Source organism: Oryzias melastigma, linkage group LG11 (assembly GCF_002922805.2).
Source record: "Oryzias melastigma strain HK-1 linkage group LG11, ASM292280v2, whole genome shotgun sequence".
NCBI lineage: Eukaryota > Metazoa > Chordata > Actinopteri > Beloniformes > Adrianichthyidae > Oryzias > Oryzias melastigma.
In genome coordinates, this window is record NC_050522.1 from 27,002,268 (window position 1) to 27,016,378 (window position 14,111).

Consider the following 14,111-nt stretch of genomic DNA (forward strand, 5'->3'; position numbering starts at 1 on the left):
ACCACGACTGTCAGGCGTGATTGCACGAGTTCTTCTGTGAGATGTTTTAGAAGTCCCAGAAACTCTGAATCTCATCTCTGAGGGATCGAGGTCTGAGGAAGACCAGGAGGTCCATAAGACACGAGGAGGTCTTTAAGAAACAAGGAGGTCTTTAAGACACGAGGAGGTCTTTAAGAAACAAGGAGGTCTATAAGACACGAGGAGGTCTTTAAGAAACAAGGAGGTCTATAAGACACGAGGAGGTCTTTAAGACATGAGGAGGTCTTTAAGAAACGAGGAGGTCTTTAAGACACGAGGAGGTCCATAAGACACGAGGAGGTCTATAAAACACGAGGAGGTCTTTAAGACACGAGGAGGTCTTTAGGAAACAAGGAGGTCTTTAAAAAAAGAGGAGGTCCATAAGAAAGAAGGAGGTCTAGGAGGTCCGGAAGTCTTTTGAAAGACAGCGTTAGAGGAGGCAAGAGTTTCAGGGTTGAAATCATCTGAACGTTTTTATTCCTAGCATGTCCTGGAATCTGGTTCTGGTTCTGATATTAGTAAATTCTGTTTTTCAGAATCGGATGGAAGCTGAAGGTCGCGACCAACTGAACACAAAGAACCTCATGGTTTCTCTGAAGCAGCAGTTTCTTCACTGGATGACTTGATGTCAGGATCATCACCTCACAGCTGGATGGAATCGTCATCGTTTGCCGTCGAGACGCAAAAACTACAGAAATCGCCGGATGAGGTCAAACGAACGCTGAAGGAGCTGCAAGATCACAGGGATCCATCCAGCAGCTGGAGAGCATCTCTGCAGCATCTCTGCAGCCAGTCTGCAGACCGACTGCAGCAGGTCTGCAGCAGGTCTGCAGCTGGTCTGCAGCTGCTGAGGAAACACCTGCAGGACGTTTTGGGTCAAACCTGAAGCTCCTCTCTGTCCATCTCTGCTTCACAAACTCTGAGAATGAAGCTTTATGGGAAAAATTGAGCCAATGACAATCAGTTATTTATGATGTTTGAATGTTTTAGAGACATTTTTCTGGAGTAAAGACTAAATCCATCCTCTGTTCCCCATCAGTCCTTCCATCCACAGACCTTCATGTTTGTTCTTAGCTTGAGTTTAAATACAGTTTTAATGTTAAATGATGATCCTGATTGAGCTTATGATACTGAAGCAGCTCAGCAGTCGTTCACAATCTTTCTGCACATTCAAACGTTTAGAACCACCACTAAATATACGTTTACTGTTTATTTAAATATGTTTACTGTTTATTTAAATATACGTTTACTATTTATGTAAATCACTGATTCCTGATGCAGTTTTTGCACATGAATAAATGAATGAATGAAAGTTTCTGACTGATGTGAGATTTCTGAGCTCAGCACAACGTTCTGTTATGGATTAAAAAGAGTTTTCTGATTTATTCTGCATTTTTTTTGGGTCAAAACTGTTTGTAATTTAACTGTCATTAAAGTGACACGACTTTAATGAAACTGTTCAAATGTGCAGCAAACGAGAAAAGACGTTAATGTGGAATAAATCCATGAAATGCTTCAACGTTTACTGTCTCAGGAACATGAAATTGTATTTAAAATGTTTTTATTAATCAATAACGACGATAATGTTGACAGTGAGACCAGAGATTCTTTTGAAAGACTTTCCTCTGTGGATTAAAGGCTGAAGACTGAAGCTGAATCGGACCCACCGAGGGGTGGGGGGGGTGGGGGGGGGTTAATAGTTAAGAGACTTTTATCAACAGAAAAGAAGTGAAGATCTAATCTGAAGCAGAAGTGAGGAAGAGTTCTGAAAATGTTTGCTTCATGTCTGAACCATTTTTGGTCCATTTCTCTTTAGGGATGCAGGCCTGTTACCATGGTAACCTGGACGTTTTTAGTGGATTCATCTGAAGCCATAAGACGAGCTGCTTTTCACCAAACCAAACCAGAACCAGAACGTTTCCAGACTGTGACTCAAACACAAACTGAAAACTAAGTCTGAAGGAAAGACGAGAAAAAGTCCTCAGGTGGAGCTCCGTCCTCCACCATGAAGCTGGCGGGATCAGAGGTGGAGCGAATCCAGAGATTAGAGATCCAGACTCTAAATCCCCACTCCAGCTGGTTACATTTACTGTAATCAAACCGTTCCCAGTCATCTTTAATGATCATTCTGGAGGTTTTAGCCCAAATCAAAAAACCTGCTTCGTTATTTAAGACCAATTATCTGCAGCTCATTAGAAATGCAATTCTGGGATGTGGGCGGGGCTTTTGCAGAGAAGTTAGCTCCTCTCATTTCCCATCAGCCCTTTGTTTACACTCTCTCATGCTAGTTTACAGCTCCACCTCAAGCTCACGTTCTGCAGTTATCCGGTTTAAACGTCAGATTCCAGCTCAGATGGAGGAAATGAAGACACTAATGGATCCATTTCTGATCAGAATCAGAGATAAAAGGTAGGCTTTAGCTCCGCCCACTCCAGGAGCTGTGTCATTAGTCCGAGCATTTTCAAACATCCGGTTTTCATTTGCTCCTGATTTGAACTAAGTAATATTCAGAAACACAGTTTTTATTGTTTAATCTTCTACTTAGATCCTCTATGAGGAAAATGTTAAAAACAACAAAGATTTGATTGGAGTGACTCTTTAAATCCAGATTTAAATCTAAATTATTAATCCAGATTTTAGACACAGACCCATTTCTCCTCAAAAATAAAATGATGTTAAACACCTCAAACCAAGAAAAACATTTCAGAGATTTTGCTGTAACACTGATGTGACTCTGGGGTTTATGGGTTCAGTCTACATACGGATCAAGATTATTAATCCAGATTTTAAGTTCCTGTTATATATTTAGATATACTGTACAAATCCAGAGTATAAATCAAAATAAGATTAAGATTATTTAAAATTTTGATTTTAAATTCAGATAAATAAATCCAGGTCATAAATCAAATATTAAACCCAGTTTAAATACAGACTAAGAATCTGGATTCTAAATCCAGATGTTAACTTCAGATTAAATATCCAGATTGTAAATCCAGACTCCACGACTGAACTTGAAGATTCTCCTGGATACATGAGAACTTTCACTACATCAGACAAATGTCTCCAGTGAGGAGGAGGAGTTTGTTCTCTGTCAAAGATGGACTGATGTCCGTTTGTTTCCTGAACATCAGCGGATTCCCATCAGCTGATCGCCGACGACCTCAAACGCAGCCGCTGACCTGGATGCTGGCTGCAGCCGCCGCGTCTGCGAGCCGCAGCCGCCGCGTCTGCGAGCCGCAGCTGCTGTGAAGGACGTGCAGACCTGAGGATGCAGCTGCATCAGAAAACATGGACCGAATCCCCGCACGCTCACGACACTCTGGGGTTAAAGGTCACGGCGAGCATCACCAACAAGGCCAGAATGAGACGTTCACACCTGGACTCTTGTTACGGTTTGGAAACATCTGATTCTGCAGCTTCAGGAGTTTGCTGGACAAACAGTAGAAGGTCTGACCCCGATGGTAACCCTGACCCTCCTGACCCTCCTGACCCTCCTGACCCTCCTGACCCTCCTGACCCTCCTGACCCCTCCTCTCCACCACATCTGTTAAACCACATGTCAGAGTCGAGGCCCGGGGGCCGGATCCGGCCCTCCAGATCATTTTATTTATTGTTATTAATGACCCGATGTTATCTTCAGCTCATTTCTAACTTGTATAATTTTGACAAAATATATTTTTATGGAGAGTAAAATATTGAAAGTTATTTAAGGTTTAAGTTGATTTATTCTGGAATAATATTCCTGAGTTTTTATTATTCATAATTATGTTAAAAAGTTACAGTTTTAAAGTTTCTGCAGCTCTTTGGACTGTTTTGGAGTTTAGCTAATATTTACACGTTAGCTGGTTTAGCTAATATCTCAGCTACATGCTAACTGGTTTAGCTAATATCTCAGCTACATGCTAACTGGTTTAGCTAATATCTCAGCTACATGCTAACTGTTTTAGCTAATTTAGTCTGATCTGTTTCCAGACTGATCATGACGCTCGTCTGCTGTCAGAAGCAGAAAAACTTCCTTCCAGTGTCTGTTCGGTTCTGCTGTGGTTCTGGGATCCCATGTAAATGTGGGTGAAGCTCCGCCCCCTGAAAGGTGAGGCTGTGGCCCCAGACAGCAGCCGAGTCTGGAACAAAAGCCCTCGTCTGGGCGACGTCGTGGGAAGTGTCGGCGGGAAGCTGATTAGCATTCTGGGATGGCGGGCCTCTGCGGCCGTCTCCGGGAGCCCCCGGCCCCCCAGGAAAGAATGGCAGGGGAGGGGCCAGACGGGGGCTGCAGAAAGTCAAGGATGGGGGGGGGGCACAGAGTTCAAGTTCAGAGGAGATCTTTGTCCTCAGACGATGGGAGGACATCAAACGCTGACGTCTCTTCATTACAAACATCCAAACGTGAACCACGATCTCAGAAATGATGCAGAAACGAAGTTCAAGCAAAACTTTATTCTAGACTTTATTCAAAAACACTGTTTTCATTTTACTGTTAATACTGTTTATGAACTGAAGATTTTATTATTTCATTCAACTTAGAACTATAATATTTAAGAATCAAATTGACTGAAGGATTTTCTTCCCTCAACTTGAATATTTTATGAACAGAAATGAATCAAGAAGCTGAAGATCTAAACCAGAACCTGTGAACCAAAAACCTTCTTTGTTTGAGATTCTCAACCATAAAAATGTTCTTTTCTTCTTTAATCTGCTGTGAAAAATGAACAGAAATGAAGGAAAAGTTTCACCTGGAAGCATAAAGAAACATGGAGTGAAACTGAGCCTGCAGGACGTCCGGGAATCGAACCGGCAACCCTCATGCTGCTCTTAAGCAAACCTTCAGGTCTGAGTCTCCTCTGGATGGACACACCTGTGGACACACCTCTGGACACACCTCTGGACACACCTGTGGACACACCTGTGGACACACCTCTGGACACACCTCTGGACACACCTCTGGACACACCTGTGGACACACCTGATGCACACACCTAATGGACACACCTGTGGACACACCTCTGGACACACCTCTGGACACACCTGTGGACACACCTGTGGACACACCTGATGCACACACCTAATGGACACACCTGTGGACACACCTCTGGACACACCTCTGGACACACCTGTGGACACACCTGTGGACACACCTAATAGACACACCTGTGGACACACCTCTGGACACACCTCTGGAGACACCTGTGGACACACCTCTGGACACACCTAATGGACACACCTATGGACACACCTCTGGACACACCTCTGGACACACCTGTGGACACACCTGTGGACACACCTAATAGACACACCTGTGGACACACCTCTGGACACACCTCTGGAGACACCTGTGGACACACCTCTGGACACACCTGATGCACATACCTAATGGACACACCTGATGGACACACCTGATGGAAACACTTCTGGACACACCTGTGGACACACCTGTGGACACACCTAATAGACACACCTGTGGACACACCTAATGGACACACCTGATGGACACACCTGATGGACACACCTGATGGACACACCTGTGGACACACCTAATAGACACACCTGTGGACACACCTCTGGATACACCTCTGGAGACACCTGTGGACACACCTCTGGACACACCTAATGGACACACCTCTGGACACACCTCTGGACACACCTGTGGACACACCTGTGGACACACCTAATAGACACACCTGTGGACACACCTCTGGACACACCTCTGGAGACACCTGTGGACACACCTCTGGACGCACCTGATGCACACACCTAATGGACACACCTAATGGACACACCTGTGGACACATCTGTGGGGATTGTGTAATGAGGGCATTGGTGCAGCGTCCCTCACCGTCTGCACGTTTGACACCAGCAGACGGAAGAACCCAGAAATGTGGAATTAATGAGGATTCATTCAGTTTAGGGTCAGAATGACATGGTGGGTGGGGGGGCTGACCTCACCCATGACCCCCCCCCACACACACACACACAGTGCGAAGAATGGGGGCGGGGCTTCGTGACCCTCTTTAGACCCTCAAGTGGTTTGACCTCCGTCCCTTTGATCTGCTGGGGTCAAAGGCACCTGGGAAATCCTGTTGCTTCCTGTGGGTGGACACGCCCACTTCGTTTGGCTTTTCCTGTTTATGTGATGTCAAAATAAGAGCCTTAAAAATCTGTCAGTCTTTTCTGATCAAAACACGTTTTAAGAATTTAGTCTTTATGCAGATGAACAAAAGTTAAAGAAAATTAATAAACATTTCATAAAATTAATGTTTGTATGAATTTGGAAACATTTGAAATGAAAATAGAACAAATTTCTGAGGAAAAAGTTTCATTTTTTTCTTTATTGTGAAAGAATGAACTCCTGCAGGAAGTGATTGATCATGAAAACATCAGCAGATTCATCTGCGTTTAGCGAGAGTCTCCTCGCCACGTCGGGGGAGGGGCTGTCAGGGCTGGATAAAGAGGCTGTTAAGATGCTGGTTTCCTCCGTTTAACCTCTTGACCTCCTCTCTGATGAGAGCTGCAAGGTCAGAGTTCAGTCTGAAGGTCACGAGGAAGATGATGTTGGGCAGCCGGAGGATGGTCTGTGGCGGCGTCCTCCAGCTCGCCACGCTCACAGGAACATCAGAAAACCCCACGCAGACGCAGAATTCTGTGTTTGTCCTTCTTCAGCGTCACTGATAGTCGCTTTGGGAATCAAACCACCAACCTGTTGGCGCTGATACTGCAGCTCTTGAATCCAGATTAGATCCTCTTTTGACTTTATTGTAAAGGTAAATCCTCCTCCGGATTTTCAAAATAAAAGCTCTGACTTCCTTTGGCTCTTCTGATGAAAACGGAAACCTTCATCATCGTCTTCATGACAGTCACTCAGAGCGGAGGGCTGGACGCTGGTGCACAGTCCCTCACAGGCCCGGTTCCGACCCGTTTGCATGTTTTTCCTGTGTGAACCTGGAGTTCTGGAGTCCAAAAACCGACCAGGACCCGATGAGCGACTCCGTGAAGGACCGCGGGTCTGTCCAGGCTCCGCCCACCCATGACCCTTGATTCTTTATCCAACTGTAAGTTTTCACCCGTTAACAGGATCCTGAACGGTGGAGCTCCGTGTTAAAGGGTTAAACGCGGCCTCTTCCCAGAAGTCGTTCTCGTTTTCCCGCCAAAGTTCTCCGTCTGATTCGGATCTCATGTTTTATTTATCCCGAGTCTGAAAGAACAACAAACAAACGCGTCTAAATCATCAGAATCGATCGTCGTCCGTCTGCGGTAAGCAGACGCGCCTGGCGGCCCGTCCCAGCTTTGGGGCACGGCGGAGAGGTCAGAGGTCAAACCCTTTCTCATGCTAATGCTGGGCTGCAGGAATTCAAAGAAACGGAGGAATCAGATCAGCTGATCGACCCCCGAGACGGAGGAATCAGATCAGCTGATCGACCCCCGAGACGGACGACTCAGACATAAGGTTACATTTGATCAAAGGTTTCTACACCAACAAACACAAATGTTTTAAAAAGCATCAAATGTTCATTTCAATAAATGAGTTTCTGGTTTATTTGAACGCGACTTCAAAGAGTTTTTGTTCCCATAAAGTTTATTCACGGATCAGAACAGAGAGAACTTTCTGTCAGATTTCTCTGATTATGTGATAATTTGATTGTTTGTTTATTTATTATGTTTACTGATTATTTTTAATGTAAACAAAAGATTTAATTTTTTTCTTTGATTCGTTTGAAAGATTAGAGAAAATAAACAGATTTTGCTTTTATTTTCATCTGAAATGATAATATTTGCTTGTTTATTAAATGTTTTTATTTCCTGATAAATCAAATAAAACATTTGTATTTAATTTTACATAAACTTAAAGAATTCCCGGTTCTGCTGAGACATTTTCCATCATTTTGTTTGTTGCAGAAAACGCTCCTCAGTTTCTCTGCGATTCTTCACAGATTTACAGGAAAACAAACATTTCAGGACCAAATGTTTGTTTCTGCTTCACTTTAAAACCATAAATTCATTTCTTTATAGTTTGTCAGATTTTTGTCCAAGATTTTCAAAATAAAAGTCTCTAGATCTACAGACATGAAAACCTAAACATTCCGATGCGTCCAGATCAACAACCTTTAAGAGGCGTTTCCTCCTGAAGGTCCGGCTCAGGTCTGATCCTGCTGGACTTCTGTGGATCCAAGACAGCAGAACTCAAGTTCTGGACCGTTTCAGTGATTTAAGCTTATAGAAAAAGGAGTTAATCCCAGTTCTATAGATGTTTGTCGAGTTTCTGAGTCTTCCGTTCTCTGATCTTCTGTTGATCCAAAAAACGTCTCCACAGAAGTTTATGGATCTGGTTCTGGTCCACTCGGGTTCAAATGTGAACTCACCCGGTTCCGTCTGAGCTCTACAGAAAGAACATTAGACTCCTCCGAATATCTCCAGGGTTCTTCCTGCTGAACTCGACGGTTCTGGATCATTCTGAGGTTTTAGTCTCCAGTCGGGTTTTCCTGAAACGTTGAGGAAACAGAACCGAGACGCTCCGGACTGCAGAACCTTCTCTGCTTCTCTGAAGGAAACAACCAGACATGTTTATTTACGAAGATAAAGGTTTTATGAACGTAAACTCAAAAAGGTTCATGTCTGAGATCAATTCTGCAGGAGACGAGAGGAGAACCAGACGCTCCAGCTGGACCAGAACCCAGAACCTCATTCTGCTGATCCTCCTTCAATGCTGCAGGTGGAACACAGAAACCAGCAGATCATGTCTGAAAGCCTCTATGAAACCTTTATGGGATCAAATCAGGATCAGCTTCAAACGAAGGAAAAACAAGATGAAAAATTTAAAAGAAATAAAGTAAATTTGAACCTGAATAAAAAACACTAAAACTGTTACCGATGTCAAAAGTAAACGAGCATCTGTGCTTCAACTTTTCCCTTTTCCCTGTTTTCTGTTTTCGATTTGAATTTCTTGAGCTGATCCTGATTTCATTTGGGGGCGGGGCTTTGAAAACAACCGGAAGCAAACTGGGAGAAACGAAAAACAGGAAAGTTGAAACTACAAACTAACATTTATTTTTAATTAGTTACAGTTTTAGTTTTTTTTAATTCACGTTGTTCAATATTTCTTTCAAGTTTGCAGTTTATATTTTCTAGTTTAAAACTGATTTCAAACTATTTTCAAGTTTTCAATCTTGATTTCATTCATTTTTTAAGAGACGTTCTTCTTTTGTACTGATGACACCTTAAATACTCATGAGAAGATGGAATGACACTAAAACATTCTAGATGAAGAACCAGGAAACCGGCAGACAGACGGAGGAGAGGGCGACCTGTTTCTGGAGGTCAACTGAAGGTCACGAGTGAAGCTTTAAAGACAACAATGACGTCACAAACATCAGAGAAAAACTGGAGAGTTTGAAAGACAATGATGAAAACAAACGTGACGCAGCGGCGCCATCTGCTGGTGGGATCATGCTGACCATCAGAGGAAGTGATGATGATGATGAAACAGCCTGGAGGAAGACCAAAGAGAAGGAAGGATGACATGAGGAGGACGGAGAGGCTTAGCGGGGTTTGTGTGGCGCCCCCTGCAGGGAGAAAGCAGAAAAACTGGGAAGGAAGCCGAACAATAAATAGGAAAAGTCTCTTTATTCTTTGCTCTGTTGTACAAAACTTTATTACAACATAAAGCCGACAAACAAAACGGTGTCTGCTTGAGATCGAGAGGATTGTTCAGACAAACGTGGGATCATCTCAACAAAACAAGAATTCCAGGAGTTTGTTTTGCTGGAAATGGTTGAAGAACAAAAATCAGTTTCACGTCTTCTTGTTCAAATGTGATTTAACGACGTCAAAACTACTGAGTGAGGAAGACAGTGATTTGTTTGGATTTAGATGAAAACTGGAACCAAAGGAAACGTGGTGAAGACTTCGGCGCCATCTGTTCCCGCCTTCTGATTGGCTGCTGAGAAACTCCACTTAATGTCTCCAAACATTTACAAGAAACAGAATCAAAAAACAGCAAAGCAGCTGAGCTAAAACTTGATTTCCCAGAATTCAACAGTCTTTGTAGTAACTTCATCCTGGACTTCAGCTGCTGCAAAGTTGCTGTGGGTGGTGACCATGTGGTCAGGTCGCCGCTCTGAGGCCCCGCCCTCTGAGGCCCCGCCCTCTGAACAAAAACAACACTCATTATTATTAGAACGGTTGTCAACAGTAATCGTGAAGTTGAGAAGTCTCACCGGGGATGCACTGGATCTGCGGCCTCTCCCAGCGACCTCCGTGCAGACAGCGAACCAGAGGGCGGAGCCTCTGCTGGAACCCGCCCTCGCAGTGGAACCGCACCGCCGCGTTGGTCTCGTAATTCTGCCGGACTTTCCCAAACAGGACGGCGTTCCGGACCTTCGGAGGCCTCCCACAGGAAGCTGAGAGGAGGAACGAGGTTCAGCGGGAATGTTCCAACATCCGTTTAAACCAGGAGGGTCAAACTCAGTCGGACAGGGGAAATCCAAAACACACCTCAGGTCACAGAATATTCCAAAAAGCTGCAGAATGACTATTTTAAAACTTTAAATCTGTAACTTTTTACCATAATTATGAATAATAAAAAGTAAAAATCAACTTAAACCTTAAATAAATTGAAATATTTTACTCTCCATAAAAATATATTTTGAACAAATTATACAAGTTAGAACTGAGAACAAGATAACATCGGGTCATTAATAATAATAAAATAAAATGATCTGGAGGGCCGGATCCGGCCCTGGGGCCTTGACTTTGACACATGGTTTCAATAAAGATCAGAGCAGGCCACGCCTTCTCCCTCAGGTGACTCACAGGTTCCTTTCTTGCAGGTGTAGGCCAGGTGGTAGTTGCAGGGTACGTCGCTCCAGCGCCCGCCGTCGTGCCAGACCATCACCACGCAGTCCTCCCCAGACAGGAAGAAGCTGTCCGGCTGGCCGCGGTACCAGTTCTCGTAGAGCTTTGGGCGGGAAACCATCAAACAGACAAACCCAAACCATCAGCTCCAACAAACAGAACCTCCCTCTGATGTCTGACACCAAAAGCTCCAGCTCACCAGCTGGTTCCCGTCAGACCAGCGGAAGTCGTCCTCAAAGGTCTTGTCGTTCAGCCCGGTCCACTGGTACTCCTTGTAGTTTCCTGCAGACAGACGGGTTCTGAACATCCGTCCCTCAACCCCACTAATGCTGCTGCTGTCCTACTGTTGATGTAGTCCTGCTCCTCCGGGGTCATGATGGACACCAGGTGAGCCCCCAGCTTGCGGCAATGTTGCTCTGCCACCTCCCAGCTCTGCCGGCGGCTGAAGTGGCGGTAACAGAAACCGTGGAACTTATCCCAGCCCGGTTCACAGCGCTGCAGGTCTGGAAGCAGCAGAGGAGGTACCGATCGGTCAGCGTGGAGACAGACGCAGATGCAGATGCAGATGCAGATGAAGATGCAGACGCAGACACAGATGCAGATGCAGACGCAGACTGACACAGATGCAGACAGACGCAGATGCAGACTGACACAGATGCAGACACAGAGGCAGATGCAGACGCAGACGCAGACTGACACAGATGCAGGTGCAGACAGACGCAGATGCAGACAGATGCAGATGCAGACAGATGCAGATGCAGATGCAGACAGATGCAGATGCAGACTGACACAGATGCAGACAGACGCAGATGCAGACACAGACACAGATGCAGACGCAGACTGACACAGATGCAGGTGCAGACAGATGCAGATGCAGACTGACACAGATGCAGACAGACGCAGATGCAGACACAGACGCAGATGCAGACGCAGACTGACACAGATGCAGGTGCAGACAGATGCAGATGCAGACTGACACAGATGCAGACAGACACAGATGCAGGCACAGAAAGACGCAAATGCAGACACAGATGCAGACAGACACATATGCAGACTGACACATATGCAGACTGACACAGATGCAGGTGCAGACAGACACAGATGCAGACAGACGCAGATGCAGACACAGCCGCAGATGCAGACGCAGACTGACACATATGCAGACTGACACAGATGCAGGTGCAGACAGATGCAGATGCAGACTGACACAGATGAAGACAGACGCAGATGCAGGCGCAGATGCAGACACAGATGCAGACAGACACAGATGCAGACTGACACAGATGCAGACTGACACAGATGCAGATACAGACACAGATGCAGACAGACGCAGATGCAGATGCAGACAGACACAGATGCAGACAGACACAGATGCAGATGCAGACAGACACAGACGCAGGCAGACGCAGATGCAGACAGACACAGATGCAGACAGACACAGATGCAGACTGACACAGATGCAGACAGACACAGATGCAGACAGACACAGATGCAGATGCAGACAGACACAGATGCAGACAGATGCAGATGCAGACAGATGCAGACAGACACAGATGCAGACAGACACAGGTGCAGACAGACGCCGGCTCAGAGGACTCACCGCTCTGGCAGAAGGGTCCTCCATACGAAGGCAGACAGAGACACCGGGGCTGACCCTGATCCTCAGTGCAGGTTCCTCCGTTCTGACAGGGGTCGTCCAAGCACACATCTGCAACCGACCACAGGCTGCTGTTACTGAACTTTATTCAGAGAACGTCTTCACACCCGAGCGGGTTCACATGTTTGACCAGAAAACCGTTTTATTCTGAGGATGTCTGAGAAGGAGCAGCAGTCTCAATGTCCACCAGCAGGTGGCGGTAGAGGACAAAGGTCCCAGTCAGTCCTGCAGGTCTTCAGAGTTTCAGGTCTTCAGGTCTTCTGACTTGATCTGGACAAACTCCTCAGACTCGAGATACTGAATTCATTCTTAAAAAGCTGGATTTTTTCTTTAGAAGAGAATAAATCTTATTAAAAAGGAACTGATGAAGCCAAAGTTTCTCCTGTGAGTTCTAGCAGATTCTGGATGACGTAGTGATAAAAACAAAAACAGTAACGTTGTTCACGAAAACACCAGAGGTTCTGCTAAAGAAGAAGATCAAGTTCTGTCAAAACGTTAGAACTTCTTAAAATCCTGAACAAAGATTTTTAAATTCATCCAAATAATTCAACACAATCTGAAGGGATGAATTCAGTCTTATCTGATGAGATCACACGGATGATTTTTGTTTCTGTTGGTCATGAAGTTTGAAAATGAAAAATAAAATGAAAATAAAAACATCAAATTAGTTCACATGAAGGTCAAATAAAGGTTCAATTATAAAGAATCTGCTGTCATGGAAAAAGACTTTAATAATCCTCATTATTTAATCAACTTCAATAATAAATTCATTAAAATAATTTCCTTATCATTGAAATGTGAAAATCCTGAACATTAAAACTGATGTTTCTCTGGTGTTTGTGACCTGAAACCTTTGACTTCCTTACATCACTTCCTGTTAGAAATGTTCTTAATGAAATCTGAATAAAAGTCAAACACATCCAGAGGCTTCACCGCTGAAGCTGGAGGTTTTTTTAATGAGCTTCAAGCTGAAAGAAACTAAAGGAACCAAAAAAAGAATCCTTTTTATTTAATATCAGACAAAAAAATATTTTTTTCTCAAGTGTTCACCATGCATCCCTCTGGGAGAAGTGCAGGAGGGGAGAGGACTAAAAACTGCTTTTCCCATCAGGCATTGGGGCATCCACTACACACACAGTCCTGTGTGTAAAACAGAAACACAACTCAGACGTTTGTGTAGTTTCTTAGAATTCTGGATTTGAAATAAAGAACCTCCAAACAAACAGTTTGAAACAACAATTGTGTTCATTTCAAACCACGTATCTCAGCGGATTAGAAAGTGTGTTTATTCCAGCGTGTTTCATGTGGAAATGTGTTTATTTATGTGCTTCTGGATCCAGAGAGGAAAACTCTGACGGACTCGCTGAGTCATCACTTCATCAGCTGATTGTTTCCACCTCAGAAAACCTCCAGGTTTGTTAGAAGGACAGAAGAGAGGAGGAGCAGAGGAGCTTAGAGCAGAGGAGAGCATCCCCCTTCTGTCTGTAGATCTGTCGCCACGGCAACCAGAGGAGCTGCTGCTCCTGAGATCTTGGGAGGAGCAGGAGGAGGAGAGCATGCAGAAATGGGGAGTGTCCCAGTGGGGGGGAGGGTC

General features: G+C 44.7%; 1 protein-coding gene and 1 long non-coding RNA gene across 2 annotated transcripts in view; one reads left to right on the forward strand and one right to left on the reverse strand.

The window, feature by feature from the left end:
- Positions 1-1,541, forward strand: part of LOC112162696 — an 8,064-nt gene extending 6,523 nt beyond the window's left edge. Inside the window, exon 3 of the long non-coding RNA XR_002922131.2 lies at positions 555-1,541. This is a non-coding gene — a long non-coding RNA (uncharacterized LOC112162696). The remainder of the gene's footprint in view (positions 1-554) is intronic.
- Positions 1,542-9,609: 8,068 nt separating this feature from the next.
- Positions 9,610-14,111, reverse strand: part of LOC112162682 (brevican core protein) — a 14,552-nt gene continuing 10,050 nt past the window's right edge. The window contains exons 9-14 of the mRNA XM_024298565.2: positions 12,461-12,568; positions 11,205-11,363; positions 11,060-11,142; positions 10,819-10,963; positions 10,224-10,406; positions 9,610-10,153 (exon numbers count right to left, since the gene is read on the reverse strand). Coding sequence (XP_024154333.1) covers positions 10,017-10,153; positions 10,224-10,406; positions 10,819-10,963; positions 11,060-11,142; positions 11,205-11,363; positions 12,461-12,568 — 815 coding nt within the window. The 3' untranslated portion in view covers positions 9,610-10,016. The remainder of the gene's footprint in view (positions 10,154-10,223; positions 10,407-10,818; positions 10,964-11,059; positions 11,143-11,204; positions 11,364-12,460; positions 12,569-14,111) is intronic.